The 17,981-nt window shown below is 36.3% G+C and overlaps 1 protein-coding gene across 1 annotated transcript in view; it reads right to left on the reverse strand.

The window, feature by feature from the left end:
* Positions 1 to 17,981, reverse strand: part of AASDHPPT (aminoadipate-semialdehyde dehydrogenase-phosphopantetheinyl transferase) — a 40,014-nt gene that overhangs the window by 20,771 nt on the left and 1,262 nt on the right. The window contains exon 2 of the mRNA XM_009322280.1: positions 16,859 to 17,084. Within this exon, the coding sequence (XP_009320555.1) occupies positions 16,859 to 17,084 (226 nt within the window). The remainder of the gene's footprint in view (positions 1 to 16,858; positions 17,085 to 17,981) is intronic.

Raw genomic sequence — 17,981 nt, forward strand, 5'->3', positions numbered from 1 at the left:
GTGTTGGTCGACAGCCGGCTGAACATGAGCCGACAGTGTGCCCAGGCGGCCAAGAAGGCCAACGGCATCCTGGCCTGTATCAGAAATAGTGTGGCCAGCAGGAGCAGGGAAGTGATAGTGCCCCTGTACTCAGCACTGGTGCGGCCGCACCTCGAATACTGTGTTCAGTTTTGGGCCCCTCACTACAAGAAGGACATTGAGGTGCTGGCGCGTGTCCAGAGAAGGGCAACGAGGCTGGTGAGGGGTCTGGAGAGCAAGTCTTATGAGGAGCGGCTGAGGGAGCTGGGGGTGTTTAGCCTGGAGAAAAGGAGGCTGAGGGGAGACCACATTGCTCTCTACAACTACCTGAAAGGAGGCTGTAGCGAGGTGGGTGTTGGTCTCTTCTCCCAAGTAACTGGCGAAAGGACGAGAGGAAATGGCCTCAAGTTGCGCCAGGGGAGGTTTACATTGGACGTGAGGAAAAATTTCTGTACTGAAAGAGTGGTTAAACCTTGGACCAGGCTGCTCAGGGAAGTGGTTGAGTCACCATCCCTGGAAGTATTTAAAAGACGTGTAGATGAGGTGCTTAGGGACATGGTTTAGTGGGCATGGTGGTGTTGGGTTGACAGTTGGACTCAATGATTTTAGAGATCTTTTCCAACGTTAATGATTCTATGATTGTATTCTATGAGCTCTGGAGACCGTCTGGTCCAATATTCTGTTGAAAACAGAGCCTTGTATTAGGTTACTCATGGCCCTATCAAGCAGAGTCTTTCACCCCTTCTCTGGGCAACTTATTCCAGTGTTTTACTGTTCTCATGGTAAAGAATAGTTGTCTTTTATCCAGACAGAATTTCCCCTGAAGCAACCTAAGCCTGTTGCCTTTTCCCCTGTCCCTGTGCACCCTCATCTAGGGTGACAGCTACCTACATCTTCTCTACAGCTACCTTTCAGATAGACTGTGATTAGATTCCCCTCCTCAGATCCTCTCTTCAGGCTCATCAAACTCAGCTCCATCAACATTTCTACATAGGTCAAGTTCCCCAACCCTCTAATCATCTTGGTGGCCCTTAACTAAACCCTCCCCAATGTTCCCATGTGTCTCATGACTTGGGGGATGAGGAGGGGACAAAATTAGTAGTAGAAAGTTTTCTTTTAGATGTTACCTTTTTTGCTTTTACTTTGAGCAAAAAAGCCTCAAACATACTCACTACAATTTACAAAACTTTCTTTGAAAGAATGGGAACAAGTCCCATATAGCAATTCTTCAGTTGGTTTTAAATTTGCATTTCTAAATTACCTCCAATTTGCATGCTGTTTCAGAAATAAACTCATCTATCAACAGTTATACAAGCACTTGAACTTATTTCTGTGACCATTTCAATACATTAATAATCCAAGTTCTAGTTTCAAAATAATTATATTTCATTAAAAATACACCAAAAAGCTTTCATGCCAAATTATTCCAGTATGCATACTTTAGAGCTAACAGCTGTTTCAGATACAGTTTTGGATTACACACGGTATAGTCTACAGATGACCATTTGAAGCACAGGGCAAGACAGGGTACCAGTTAATCACCTTTCAGTTGGGTTCTTCACTGAACAACTGAGCTTCCTATTCTGATGTTAACTTTCTAAGACCTTCTTAAGTATTTTTCCTCCTGTGTTTACTGCCTATATTTTTCTCTCAGAGAAGTTTAGGAAAAGTGCTAAACACTTTTGGTAATCTCAAAGCCTACTCTGTAAAATTTAAGTGAAGAAAGAAAAAACATGCCCCAATATTTTAATGATCTTTGTGAAGCCACAATATTTCCTACAAGAAAAATACAAAGACCATGTAACAGAATACAAAAGAAACTGGAATGCAAGTTGGAACTCTGATAGGAAATAAAGGCAAGACAAAGAAGTATTTATGAGGGTTATCAACCTGACATATTAAATTATTCTTAAAAGTACTTTTAAAAATTTCAGAGGATCTTCCCCAAGACTTGCAAAGTATTCACCACAAAACTGACATAATATGATAAACATTCTCATAAACTTAGTCAGGTTTTCGCTTTACCTTCAGACTTTTGTTAACTAACTAAAAACGTGAACTTAGTATCTGCACTTCACTGTGCAGTGGTTTCTTCTTCTCTGCAAGATGATACCAATCCTCTAAGAGAAATTTGGCTGCAGCGTACATGTATGTATTTATGCAGGTGAAATTCTGGTACATAAATGCTCTAAAATCCTTAATGCAGAAAAATACTAATGTTTGTATAAGAGCAAATTCTAAGAAAATTCTCTAATAAAGATCTATGAATGGGAGAAGCATGATAAAAATGAACTGACAGTAAAAACTTGAAAAACACATTCTCTGAAGGAACAAATGCTTTTATTGTAATGCACACATATAATACAAATACTTCCAGGAATACTTTCTGTCTTTACATTTTCAGTGAACAATGATAAGGCCAGACACTCATTGAAACTTGTGTAATTGTACTACTAGTTCTTATTTAACTTGCAGCAGTAAAGAAAAAGGATTCCTTTAAGATATGCCTATGCAGGTTGTAGAAAACTGCACATCTGATCCCTCTGTGCTTCTAAACATCCATACACTAACAAGCTCCAGAGCAGACACCACACAGATGGTTTCATACAGTACTGAGCCCTTGCTAGTACAACCCAGCACTGCTTTCCCAGTGTTCAGGGTTATTCAAAAAAGCACTTAAATGTTGAGCTGAAAAATTAGCTGGGGATACAACTATGTGGAAAAATTTAATTGAAATGCTCAAAACTGCATTTCAAATATTCCTTCTTGTAAGTCATATTTACAGAGTCTGAAGAGTCAGAATTTAGATTCTGATTCCAATCAATCCAATATACTTACAGTAATCTTGTCCATCTCAGTGGTAAAGTGAGATTCCTGTAACACAATGTGTGCACTTCAGAAAAAATATTTATGTAAATTACTTATTTAAATCGGTGAGCATCAGGAAATTGCACAATATTTAGCTGATTGGTCAAGCATCTAACTGGGTGGGGGTTCATCACTGAAATGGAATAAATTCAATTTTGTGATTTTAGGAATACATAAGAGAGATAAGACATGTTTTCATATGAGATTTGAAAAATAAGTGGAGTTGGAAGCAGAGAAAAACAGGAAGCTTGTTCCACAGATGGCTTATGATTAATGGGAAAAGATACATATCCCCATCAACTATTAAAACTCTTTGAAGAACAGCCACTCACCTTTTGCTGGTTTTCTCTAAGAGAAGAAAAATTGTGATAGGAGCAGATCTATGAAAATACTGGATAAAAGGTTTAAAAAAAAAAAAGAAATGAGAAAAATGCTGGTTTAGATTCTATAGGGAACTGAGAAAGTGCATTTCATCAGACAGAAAAACTGAGCCAATGGCACAAAAGTTATTAACATGACAAGGGTGTGGGATGGTAGGGATGATATTTTTGAATTAAACATGAAACCAAACTTGCCTGGGTCGAAGGGATTAATGAAAATAAGCCCCACTGTGACTGAGAGTTTTCTTGTTTTGAAATTGAATGTATTGATTACTGTAACTATTCTGTCAAAAATCTAATGTATCTCTTTTCACAATTACCCTCTATTAATACCTTAAAAATAAGATTTTTATTTAGTATAGAAGCCTAATCATAAAAATGTTATTAATAAGAGGTTTTTTCTTTTCAGAAATGCATATATCTGTTCGGTCATCAACAAAATAACTTCACTATAAACCTTATGAAATTAAGTTAACAGCTACAAATTTTGAATGTGGTTAATTCCTGGCAATATAAACTTTAAAACTATTTCCAATGCTTTGTATAGATTTCTTAGTCACCTATGCCACTTAATTTCCTAACTTACAGTTAATATACTGTTCAAAATTTATATAGCTTCTTTTCAAGAGAAACTGGGAAACAAACTTTAATTCTTTTTAATACTGAGCAGAATTATATTGCCCCTCCTCTCTCATTTGAAAATAGATTTTCATTTGTACATGTTTTTATAGTTCACTCATTTTCTCACCTTTACACAAACTGTTGCACATTCTTTATTTTTGCATTTGTTCATAATAACTAAAATTCTGAAAGCATTTCTCTAGTCTACTTTAAACTCCACACTTGAAAAGTTTGTTACAGAGCATGACAACCTCTAAATATTGGAAGCAGTTTTGGTTTTCACATTGGGTCATCTTGCTGAAAAGCAAGAGAGTCAACTAGAAAACTCTAATAAATTTAACCAAAACATATTATAGCTTCTTTTCATAATATCCAATTAACTGACAATTTGTCCCAGTATCTGACTGCCTAACAAATACAAACCAGTATGTTCATTTGCATTAGAACAACACTGACTGGATGATTTAGCTATTCAATGTCCTAGCTTTAAAAGTCCTTTTTCCCTAGAATATGTAGAGCTCTGCCTCCTTCCCCTAACACTCATCAACCTCCCTCTTAAGGAACAGTAGCCAACAGAGGAAAGGCATCCAGCAAATCTCTGACCAGTTCCTCCAGTTGGTGTCTAAATTAGTTTGATATTCACAAGAGAAGATAGAGTTTTTATCCTTGAGACCAAGATAGATTTTCATTGTTTTTTCTTTAATCTACAGACACTTAAACCTCACACCCCTATCACATCATAAGGCAGAGTAGTTCACAGAACAAATTAAATGTAAAATTAACATAGCTGTGAAGGCAATCAATTTCTTATCTACATAGAGCTATTATTCCCTGCTAATAAACTTTAAAGCACATTAGATCCTTAAAAATATAATCTGAATAATCTCAAAAATTGTCTTCTATGCATTTAAAAAAAAAATTAACCCAAAAGTTAAATTTCTTCATTAAATTAAAAAGACACAATACCCTGGAAATTTCAGGAAGAGTGAGGAGAAGAAATAGTGAGTGGTACTGGAAAAGAGTACAATATTAAACCTGGAAAGTAAACATGCTATATACAGATAAGTGTGCATATACGTATTTGTGCTTATGTGCGTGCATTTTCGATTTTTTTGCACAAACTATATACATTGAAATATATAATGCCATCTTTTCCACTGCAATGACAACCAGGTATTTCAGTAATTTTTTGTAAAGACTAGGCCTAAAATCTGCTTTGCATTTTCCCTGTAAAACAGCAAAACCTCAGACCAGATACAAAAGACTGATTTTAAGAAGACGGAGGAGTGAAGAATAAGAAAACCTACTATATTCCCTAGTCCTATTTGAGAAAATGCTTTAGAAATAATAGATAAATACAGGGTAATTTTTCCCCATTTTTCCACCTGATAAAAAAGCCAAACAAGCTGCATTTGTAGGAAGATAAAAGACAATCAGAATTAAGACCCATGTAAATTATGATGCTATTAATAGCAAAGATTACTATCCATAGAGCTAATACAGAAGCCTTCAAACTGGTATTTTGTTTACACTATTACAAACATCAGGTCAATCATAAATCAGCTTTGGCAATACAATCTACACTTAACAATGGTAGTAACTGTCCTGTTGTACCTGAAGTTACTAAGACCATGACATGCCTTCTCTAAAATAGTGAGAAGAGTAGATGACTGACCTTCCTTACTTCAGTTTTTACCAGTTTTAGAGTCTTCAAATTGTTTTAGTCAGATACAAACTAACTAGCTTATATTGTGGTCTATATTCAAAACTATGGAAACTGAAAGCTAAAAGCTACTACTGCCAGCTCATTGATCAACTAATCCCCTGAAAAAAAAACAAACCAACCAAACAAAACAACCAAACCCCAGAATGCTAACAGACTCCTAACTGCCTTGAGCTGCATGAAAGGAACAGGTCGGTGATCAAGAACTAGTATCTAACCAATACATATCAATTTACGTTCAGATGGCAAACAGGCCTAGTGACAATGTGAAACGTACTACCCAGCAAAATGAGAGACTGAAGTATGAACAGATCAATCTACTTAATAAAGTGAAACACAGGCTAGCTATAAATCCTGCAAACTAATGAACTATAGGATGAATAAGTTTTGAGTCCTGGACACTCGGGCGGACAGTCCTTTTGCTGTAGGACACAAGCCATATTTGTTCATGTTTTACTATCTCTAAAGGAAACCAAAGTAAACTGATACAGAGAAAACATTTCTTCTGCAACAGATGCCCAAGTCCTAATTGTTTATTAATATCAACTAACCCGTGTACAGATGTTTAGAAACTGACAACACAGGACAAATAATTAGCTAGATAAATTACTAACTTAGAAGAACCAGATAGAAAATTAACAAAGCATGTTTTTTAACTCTATTAGCTCACACAGCTTTAGTGTGAATTGGAAATTGGATTTGCGTTCTGTGACCTCTCCGCTTCCTGCCATTATCCTGCAATTCTCCCAGTGATATATATGTTAAACATCCATTCTCGTCATGTAACTACTGATGATACGTTTTATCTTGGTGTACCCTCAGAGAAGCAGCATTAACTTTAGAATGTCAGAAAATTTGAGGTTGCCTCCTTTGAGTTACTCAACATTTCCCAGATTGTAAAAATGGAAAAGTCATAAAAAGACCGACATAATTTGATAGTGTTTCATATTTTCTCTGCAGTTAGGATTGTTAAGTCTTTGTAATATTAGAGAAACTGCTAGTGTTTCCATCACATTACTATGATTGGGTCTAACAGCAGTGATGAATATTTAAGCAAGGGGCCCTGATAGTCAATGTTAAACAAAAGAAAGTAAAGAATTGTAATGGATTAGATAGCTCTACCTCCACAACTGCACTGGAGAAATAGCAATTTTGACACATGCTCAGATAAAAAAAAACACTGAAGAAAACTCACAAGCTATTGACTGCATACATCACATCTGATCAATTTACAGACAGGTAGTGTATGGTCTGCAACAGATATATGCTTTTTGTCATTCACTCTGAAAATACAAAAAATGCCAGATCCCCTCAGATTTTGTTCGGACTCCAGTATACTTTTGCATGTTTTTTCTATGTGAAACATTTAACTGTAATATATACTTGCCATTGAAGAGCTTACCGACACAATCACACCTGGGTGCAAGCGTGTGGTTTTAGCTTGCTTCTGAGTAGAGAAAATAAAAGTATTTAAAATACACGGGGTCTTAATCACTAAGATGATTCAGGAACCCCAAGTTCTTTTAATGAAATGTACTTACTTCTAACAAAACAGTAATAGTAAAAAAGATAATGAGCAGTAATAAAACAACAAACTCTTTCTTAACTTGTCTATGTCAACGTTTGTATCTTTTACTTGCTTAAGCTCTTTCCAAGAGGTTGTATGACCGCAGCTAGTAGAGCTCTAGGTAGCCACAGTATTTCAGCAAAAAGGTAAGTTACCCCATGAAAATGGCATTTTAACCAGTTTTCCACTATAGAACATATCAAACAGTTAGAGCAATCATTCCATTTTGTCAGAACAGCAGGAACTCTACTTCCTTTCAACACTCATGAGGTTACCACGCATCACACCAAAAATAAACGCAACCCTCCCCAAATCTAAATAAACTTAAAAATAGACTTTATTTTATGAAGCCATTATGGTTGTGAATTGTGAGGAAACAACTACAGATGTAAAAAAAGGTCAAAAAAAGTGAAACATGCTCAGATCTCTTTAAGGGTAACAGACATTTGGGGACATAACATGTTTTAATGGAGCTAGATCTTCTTCTGTTACTCTTTAAAAAGACAGCAAAAACCTCAAGATATTGCTAGTGCAATAGCACCCACATACAAAATATGTGCCTGACCATCTATAACCTTACTCTACAGTAGTACTACCAAGCCACCAGATCTCTCATTTTATTACATTTTAGGAAATAATGTACTAGAGGACCTTTCTACACATACAGAAGATTCTATCGACTGAAAGCTTTGACAACTAATCCTTTGCTTAAAAATAAATATTTTGAAAAAAATCTACCACTTAATACCATCTACTATTCCCAGAAAACAGACAAGCAAACACCCACTGCTCTGAGGATGACAACCCAATGTCAAAACTGGATCACTTAATACTTCTAAAGAGAAATCAGATTAACTCTCACAGTATACAATATACAATGTGTGTGTGTACATATATATATCTACACACACATATTCATATATATGTATATAAAAAAGCATACATATGTATGTATATACATACAAGCATACATACACATTTATACTAGTATGCGTGTGTGTATATATATATGCATGTATATATGGTGCTGCTGTGAGATGCATAGGCAGAAATTCCAGCACAAGGGGGATGACCCTCAGTTCTATCTTTGTATTTAATCAGATATACTGCAAAACAACATCACTCACATGGTATTGCTAATGGTTGTTACTGAACCATAAAAGTATTGAGATAATAGTAGCAGGAAAGGGTAGGTACTTTAGTGAAAATGTGATTATAGGAAGAGTATTTCCATCTCTAAGAAACTAGTACCACTGCAGAACCTGGGAGTGCTTTGGGTTCATCTTGGTACTTGGTATATAAATGTTATATTGGACAAAAGAGGGGGAAAAAAGCCAATTCTCAGTACCTAAGTCATCACCTTTCACATGAATTTGACTACATGATTCACACTTCCTAACAACTCCTTAATTTGACTAATGCAATTTTTTTTCCCCCTAGGAAGCTCTGTGACCTTAGAAAGCACAAGCTGATTCAGATTGAGCTGGTTTCTCTGAAAGAGTCCAATGAGAGATCTCTCTTCTAAAGTCAGTGTTCGGTCTGGAAATAGTCCTCAATATTGAGACACACACACTCTGGGACTACGTTCTTCCACATCACAATATCCTACTGCAGTAATGAAGCCTGGATGGCAGGAGTCACGACACTGCACAGAAGCCTGTCCCAGAACATGAATCTCACAGCCAGATGCAGTAAAAATGTCCCTTTATCATTTTCACACTTAAAACATCCCCACTTCTGTGTACACACCATCCTTCCCTCTTTTCCCCATTCAAAATGAAGTCCAAAAAACCCCCGCAAGATGACAGAAGAAGCATTAGTGTTTTAAATCTGGGAATCAATCTCTCCTATATGACAGTGAAAGTAACCTTGTAAAAACATGCTTTAAAAAACACACCTTGTAAGCCATTGGTTTGGCTTGCCAGCAACTGAAAGACTCTTTGGCCCACTTGACAGCTAAAACCCAGCATGTTTTATTTGGTCTTCCCACAGAGAAGAGACAGCAGTCAGCTAGTCATTCAGCATGTTGGCCCCCCGCATCCTTCCCCCCCATCAACACACAAATCAACTTCTGCATAGCTCTAGACCAGCCACTGCAGGAGCTGTCTTTTATCCAGCCAACAGGCTATACAAGAAAAGATGCAAGAGGAAGATAAACGTATTGCAACGCGGCAAAAGCAGAGCATGGCCCACAACTGAAAAACTGATTAACTTCAACGGTCCGTTCACCTGTATCAGTTATACCTACTCTTGTAGATACTATCTCCAAGTGTTTGCTATGTTTTTATTAAATTGGTTTTTTTACAAAACCCAGCAATTCTGGTGAACAGACAGAAAACTATACAGGGCAAGTAACAATTTTTTAATGCACTACAAGATTGGATTTTCCATCAGAAAGCAACTCCGCACATAACACAGGCATGAATGCCTAGAACTTACAACCTGATATAAGGCAAGAACATAGCAGACAAATATTATAGAAGTAGCAAAAGTCTCCTGGTCCTAAACTTTCCTGAAAATCTGACATAACAGCAGTAACCTGTCACCTCCAGTGAGGAAATATAGAAATATTTGCCTTGTTAAAAATAAAAATTTCTCTTAGAAAGGAAATACATTAAGGGAATCCAGCTGAAGCTTTTTTTTTTCTTTTACAGATTGAGGGGAGATGTAAAATATTTAAGATATATTTCTACCATTTCATAAGTCAGCCTAAAAATCTCCAAATCTGTCTCTAAAACATTGTCTCCCAACCGTGAAACTAATAAGAGCCCCAAACTGTAATTCTTGCACAGACAACATCCAAATAAGCTTTTGACAACACAGAACAAAGACAGCCTCTATTTTCCAACTCTTGCAACAAATACATATATCTGTAGAGCTGAAGCTGTTGGAAATGGGCAGTGCTAGCAAGAAACTCCTCAGAAGGCAAATTCATAATATCTACATAATAATGACTTAATCTTGGCTCTCCTGTCACATCTTTCTGCTAGACTTTCTTAATTTGGAAAGCCAAAGCTAACTGTCATTAGTGTGGGCTGAGAAGTAATTTTGGTTTTGTTAAAAAAAAAAAAATTGATTTTTTTTGGCCCCTCATTTTGAATGTATAACTTAATTTTCCAAAAGACCAATTACAGAATAAATTGTGATTATTGTAAATTCAGTGTGCAGAAGGATACTCCAGCAAAAAAACCCAACAACCCAAAACCAGACAAGCATTCTTATAGCTTCTCTTTGTTCCACCTCTTATTTTTACTAGAAGTTGCTGGTTTAAGTTTTTTGCTTTCTTCATTGTTAATTTATCCCTCATTTTAAACATAGCTATTCTCTACAAGTTCATTTTTACTGTTCTACATTTTGCTATTGTTTTTTTGTTTTAATGCAAATGGTTTTATGTTTTCCTATTAAAAAAACATCATAAAGAACTAAGATAGCCTTTTTAGAAAGAAACAATTTCCCCTCAAAGAGGAGATTCAATCACAATATCAAATTTTCCTTTCATAGTTTATCAAGCATTGGTGCTTAATCAGTTATCAGAATGTGCAAGCGTTTTTACAAATGTGATGTAATTCTAGGTTAAAACAGTGTTAGAGATGTGACTAAATAAAGCACAACAATGAAACTGCTACATAATATGTATTCTTTAAGAGCATGTTTAAGATGGCTTTCTTCCCATTTTCAAATAGAACAAGAACAAAGAAATTACTCCCTGTTTACTCAGTGTAAGGCATATGACCATTATCATTCATTAGTTCAACAAGGATATTAGTTAGCTGTTTTAACACTACTTTACATCTAAAAATTATCTGTTTTCATATTTATAAATTCTGACTTCCTTAATCAATTAGACGTAACATTTAACCTAAATCCTTTGTTAATTCTTCATCCCAAACAGTGCATCTACATATCTATAGCTGTACCATTAGCTAATAATTTGGCAATTATCTCTTGTAGTAAAAGATTAGATGCTGATTGCTACTATGAGATTTATTGAAATAGAATAAAAACAAAAACAATTGAAACTTTGCTTAAGGTACAGTTAAGGCACCTTAAGAAGGACAAAAGCACGCCAAAGAACAATCTGGTTTGGCATTTCTTTCTAGGTCAAGAAATTCTTATTGCAAAAGCTGAAAAGCAGCAATTAAAAAGGCATTACAAGTTCAAAAACTTGAACATGGTTGCTAGGTAAAAGACATGCCAAATATCTTAACTACGATGTAGGTGTGCCTAACTCTCAATTTAGTTTATGACTACCTAAAGAAATGGCACAAAGTTTATGACTGGCTAGAGAGTGCTTTCCTCCACTAGCTAGACTGAAGCATGGTATTTAGCTTCTTTGTGTGGGACTTAGATACTCTGATTCATGTGTGACATCTCTCTGATTTGAAGATCTCTATCATCTCTTGTATTATCTCACCTCAATGACGAAATAATGAGAATAAGAAGAGAAAAATTAATTAAGTTCTGTCTATATTTCTTTGTCTCAGAGAAAAACAGTTTCAAAAAATAGGTGTTTGCACATAATAGCCTACTTTCTTAAAAAAAGCATTTCAGGAAGTATTTTTAGATCAAATGAATTTTCTGTACAATTCACATGCAGAAAATTTACCGGTTTGTGTCTTTTAATAAGCAAACCTAGCATAAAACTGAAAAATTAATGAGAAAAGCTAATTTTATTGCATGTCAAATACTTAATTCTGGAATTACATTGAGTTTGGGGATGTCTGGATTAAAGTAACTGTAAAGCAATAGGTAAGAAAGATGGCAGGCTGATTATGAAAGATCAGGAATGAACTGTTAATTTATTTACCTTTGTAATTCCATTGAGGCTAAAAAATTGCATTACTGAAAAGAAATTCACTTGCACAGCAGGAAAGCTCTTGAACCTAAGATCTAAACCTTTTTCAAATGCACAAAGTGATCTTTATTAAGCTATAATTATTTCCTAAGTCTCTGAGAATGTTCTACTTTACAGGGTTTAAGTGACTGGTAAATCAACATCCCACACACCACTTAAACCAAGTTGACACTTGTTGCAAAATTTCTTGTCCAGAAGTTAAAAATCAAATACATTATCACAAGCTGAGTTTTTCCACAGGAGTTAGTAGTACTGTGAGAATCCTCATTTCTTATGTGAAAGGGTTAAAATAATTTCATATGCATTACCTCTCTTGTCAAATAATGTCCACAATTACTTCCATTAACAAATTTACAGTACAGTGTGCATTTTCCCAAATGATTCAAGAGTTCATCTTAAACTGATGTAAAGAGAAGAAAAAAAAAAATCATTGATCTCAGTAATTCTTCAAAAACAAGTAAACTGAAAGCCTGATTTTAAATCTACAACAATAACCTGCCGGATAACCACACACAATACCTAAAGAGGACATTTTCCTTTTATACCATCACTACATTATTTAGTTCAATATCCGAATAGAGGGGTCTGTCTCTATTTGCACTGCTAAGAATAGCTCCTTGTGTGGCCTGCCTTCACCTTCGAAGAAGGCTACGTCTTGTAGTAGTTTCATTTCTCAGATTTTTAATAATGCAGCAAAAGTAATATGGAAAGAGGTGGCTTCTTATTGCACATAAGTAAAACAAAAATAGATAGCACAGATTAAGAAGTGACATAAAGTGTTTATGTGCACTAGGTCTCCTTGTTACTGCTAGCACACAATTTAATAGCATATTTCTTGAAACTTTCAGCTGCAAGATACTCTCTTGTATATTTGCACTGCATATTTTGTTCACTGGCTGAACAGTAAAGGAATATAAGAACTAGAATATTGGAGACATCAGTCAAGATTCTGTTGGATAACATCACAGAAGTACTTTGTATTTAAACAAGCCTTTGAAAAAAACCCAAAAAACTACTGTAATGTACTTTGTACATAGGGAACTCTTTGTCCTTGTAGCTATTCCAGAGAAAGAGATTTATAGTGGATTCACTCTCGGAAATACAATGTACTTAGCAACTGCAGAGCAAGAGCACCACTCAGTGGAACTATCAGATAAAACAATACTGGCAAAGTCAAAGTCATATATTCATAGCACAACGGTAAAAACAGTTCCAGGTAATTCTACTAAGACAAAAATCTTTCTCAGAAAAATTTTAGGTGAAAGAACTGCTAGCTTTAGTTCATATTACAGAGACTGTAATTTAAAATTCTATCCTTAATATTACTTATTTGCTGGCTCTTTCCCACGTACAATTGCTAAGTTTTCATTGCTAGCATATTTCTTTTCCAAAAATACAAATTATAATTCCAAAAAGGAAGATGTATGGCCATAAACAAAACCTCTTTAAAATTTGGAACCTGATTTTTTTTTTATTTAATTCACAAATATTTATGTAAAGTTACGTAATGTGGAAAACAATTGCACAACCAGGCGCTGACACACATATGACAGTTATTTCTTATGTATAATGACAAGCACTGAAGTTCATTTCTCTCCTTATCCAAAGATAGAAAAGATGTATACAAGCTGTTGACAGCTAAATTACTTCAGGGCACACTATGCTAGGTGCGGAACTTCAGATCTTGGAAAGAAAAGCCAGAAATTTTGTAACAATGCATTTTTTACTCCTCTGTATACACTGTGAAGCTTGCCATCATGAATTGAGAGTGTGGATACAATGACTTGCCCTAACAACCCCTTTTTCTGTTAATATATACCTAGACCCCTGACAAAAGAGGGAGAGGGGGATAAAGTAGCCATGGATAAAGGTGGATAAAGTAGCCATGGATAAAGGTGGATAAAGGACCCATGTTCAGGAATCCTAGCAGGCTGCATCTGTCACTAGCTCGTTTCAGATTGGTCATCTGGATACATAGGTTTGCAGTATCAGTTTATTACAAAAGCACCAATTTAATTCCATCATTTAGTCTTTGGAATCACAAGCATCTCCAGAATAACCACCATTTTTTCTCCCTGTGGGTAAAAACACCGAAGCCTGTTTGCATCAGATCTCAAAGCGTTACTTGGTCTCACCAGCTCATATTCACAAATTAAATCCACACAGCTGCTGAGTGCAGCTGCCCAGGGGGATGTGACAACATTTGCTTTATGGTAAGAGGTCATGACTGCTGCCATCAACAGTTCCAGGACACGTTGGCAGGAGCCTCTCTTGCTACTGAAGAAGTTAAGAACTGAATGTTGTATCTAAAACCTGTTTTTACTTAACTAAAAATTGAGTTTGGTTTCACCGCTTTTCCTACATTTCTGCTGAGATTAAACTCTTTACCAAATCCTACTTTAAACTTCAGCTTCGTGTTGTTATTTGGAAACCCTAGGACAGGCAATCAAAAAGCTGTGTGACAGAAGCAGAATAGCAACCGAAACATCATCAATAGGATGAACTCAAGATAATTTTTTCCTAAATTTAGCTTGTTAAAGTTAACATAACTAAGAGCAAGCAACAATATATACTGATGGCCTAACTTTGATTCCACACCTCTTATGACAGCAGTGACGAGGGACACTGAATGAAGAATACACTCAGACACAAGGCAAAAGAACCTTGATTTGTTCTGACACTGCCTGCAGAATGAGCAATAAATCAATGGACATCAAGTTATCCACCATTTCAGCAATTTAACATGAGGGAAATGAGAAAGGAATAGTGAATAAGTAAGTAAAAAATACAAGAGAAAGGAAGCAGTAGAGATGAGATTTTTTTTTTCTTCAATACAGTCAGCTAATATTGAAGCTAAAAGATATTTTTTTCTATTAACTGGAAAAGAACTAAGAATATATTCCCTTACAAAGTTGAATGCATTATATTCTAAAATGGAGAAGTAATACAAATACAGGTTTCTAAACCTAAATGTAAAGTTAAACCTCTACTCTTTACAATTATTTCCTACTTTCAGAAGGAGAGTTTATCACCTTTCATAAGATTTGTCAGCTGGACACCGGCAACGTGTCTTTAAAATGCCAGCTACATTTCCAGATGCATAAAATGACAGCAGAGCATACAAGATATCCCTACCTCCATATATGTCATATATAAATGACTTCTAATTTTTCATTTCCCAAGAAAAGCTTAAAATACAGTGAAGAATGTTTGAACGTTTTGATTCTCACTATTTACCTGCTAAAACGGGAAAGCTTTTTAAAATGAGTAGTTGGGGAGTCTTGTGGTCAGGCCTGTGGCAAATGCAGCCAAAGTATTTCCAAGGGTACTGGGTCTGGGTGGTTTTTTTCATAGCAGCCTGTACGGCACTGTGTTTTAGATCTATGCCTAAAACAGTGTTGATGCCACACCAGTATTTTATCTACTGCTGCAGTGTTTGCACAGCATCAAGGCCTCCTCTGTCACTTTGCCTCCCCAGCAAATAGGCTGGGGGTGTGCAAGACACTGGGAGGGGACACAGCTGGGACATCCCTTTGTTTTGTTTTGCTCGGGAGAGCTATGATAAAAGCACTGGCCTCGAGCTTAATCTGGTATTTGGGCCCTCCACTACTGCAGACCCTTTGTGGGGGGTACCTGTTCCAGGTCCCCGCCTTATGTACGGGCCACAGTTCCCATCACGAAATACAGAACTGTGCTGGTGTGGGGTCCTCCACGGGCTACAGTGTGGCGCCACATGTGGACCACCATCTTTAGGGTGAGGGTCTACAGTAGATGGAAGTGAGTCACAGAGAAGAACAACTTCACTTTGGATTGTAGTAAAGTTTCTGTGCATCCTAGCTAAACATGCCAATCAAAAAATGTACACTTGTAATAATCATCAAAAAGGTGTAAAGCGATCAGAGAGAAAGTTATCCAGTCAGGGTTTATTTGAATCTTTACCTTACTACACAAGTTATTCTGTAGCATAAAATGCTGGGCAAATTGAAGATTCTGAAGAGAGGTTTTCTAAGAACAGAGCTATTACTGTCATATCTGGTTAAACACTTGAGGAGGATTCTCAAAAACTAAAATTCTAGTAAATTGTAAATCCCAGTATGTTCTTCCTTTAACCCAGTCATGCATCGACAAACATTTGTGAACTAAATGATCTTCATAAAACTGTATTTGAAAATACATTTTGCTACAATTTAATTTATAATTTGGGTCCTGAAGTTTACTACTATATTCAGGTTAGCACAACATTTTATACAAATAGATAGGCCAACAACTGAAGTTTGTGAAGATTTGTCTTTTACCAGGGGCACCTCAAACGTTCCCTCATGATCCCTTCTCACTGAGGATTTCTGCACACTCATAGCAAATCTTTGATGCCAGTTTGCTACAGTATTGGGCCTCGTGCTGACATGTACAACGTCCACACTTATGGGACAAGGAACTAACACTCACAGTCACAGGCTACAAACTTCTCATGGGGATGGATCCCACTGTCCCTAGTTGGAAAGCTGTCCCTGCTTCTACCTAACAGACAGCAAACCCATAGTTAAAATATCTGCAGATGACGGTCCTGCCAGTATCATAGCAGGATTCATGACCTTCTTTTTCCAGAGTTCTGCTTTTCTAAACTGGAAATATATCCATATCTGGCATAATAGAAAACCCTAAATAAACCACGAGGAGTGCATTTAACAATAAAAAAAAAGCAAATACACAACACATTCATACACTTTCTTCTAATTACACTAGATTTCTAGGACACGGATTGGTTCTTTGAGAAACGTTCAGCACTTAAACATACAGAATCTGCTTTGGTCACCATAATGCATTACCTGGTAAATTAGTCTTCATAATATCAATGCCAACTTGAAGCTCAGCCTCAGCTGCAAGAACTGCATAATCTCCCTGATGAGAGACATTGAAGTTGTAATTCGAATAGATACTGAATACGTTATTTGCCAGGAAAGGTTTTCCTTTTGATGTCCTTTGCAAGTGTATTTCATTCCAAGGTATGCACAACTTTTCTGCAATTAATTTCCGTATCAGCAGGCGACCAGCCTATGAAATAAAATGGAAGTGATTCATACAGAACTATTATGCTATGTGCAAAATATCTGTGGTTGCTAGAAAACCACCTACCTAAAAAAATGTGGGTTTGTTATTGCCAATAGAAAGTAAGAGTATATTTTAGCCAAATCATTTAGATTTCTCCTATTTATAAAAGCCTGTGTGAAGTAAATTTAACCAAAAGAGTTCACCAGGCCTGAGTATAAAATACATTTGATATCACTATTAGCATAAAGACAACACAAGACCCAAAAAAAGCAGTCCCAGCCTAGAAGAATCACATAAAATATTCCTTCTCTACCTTATTTACTTACTTAGGATACTTTATTGCACAGATGAATACTTTTTTATACCACACTGAACGGTAAAACTGTCTCAACAGCTTTCCTTTCAGTACATTCATGCAGTTACTTAGTCACTAAATGAAATAGTGAACAGCTAAAAATGATGACTAACTTCTTACAGACTCATTAGCAGAAGTCTGTATTACTAACACATTGTTATGCGAGATTTAAAACCTGAATTATGTAAAACAGCTTTATTCTCTTACACATTACACTACTGTCTTCATGCATAGTCTCCTCGAGTACGTTGATTTTGTCTCCTAATTTGACATCACGACATAAAGTTTGTGAAGTCTTTCAGAGTAACTACTAATAGCAGACTTCAAACATCCCTTTCTCCTCCTAAGTGAAGGTGTAAGCAGAGCCGGCAATTAATACTTTATAATGTATTTACTTCCCTGAAACGCCCTTGCAGGGCATATTTTCCTACGAGAAGTCAGAAATTTGGGCAATACTGAATCTGCGGAGAGACAATCGCGTCCCCACGGGAAAGGACCGGTCCCGGGGCCCCGCGTGGCGCCAGAGGGGGCTCCTCGGCGGAGCG

This window comes from Pygoscelis adeliae, unplaced genomic scaffold (assembly GCF_000699105.1).
Source record: "Pygoscelis adeliae isolate BGI_AS28 unplaced genomic scaffold, ASM69910v1 Scaffold383, whole genome shotgun sequence".
Classification (NCBI taxonomy): Eukaryota; Metazoa; Chordata; class Aves; order Sphenisciformes; family Spheniscidae; genus Pygoscelis; species Pygoscelis adeliae.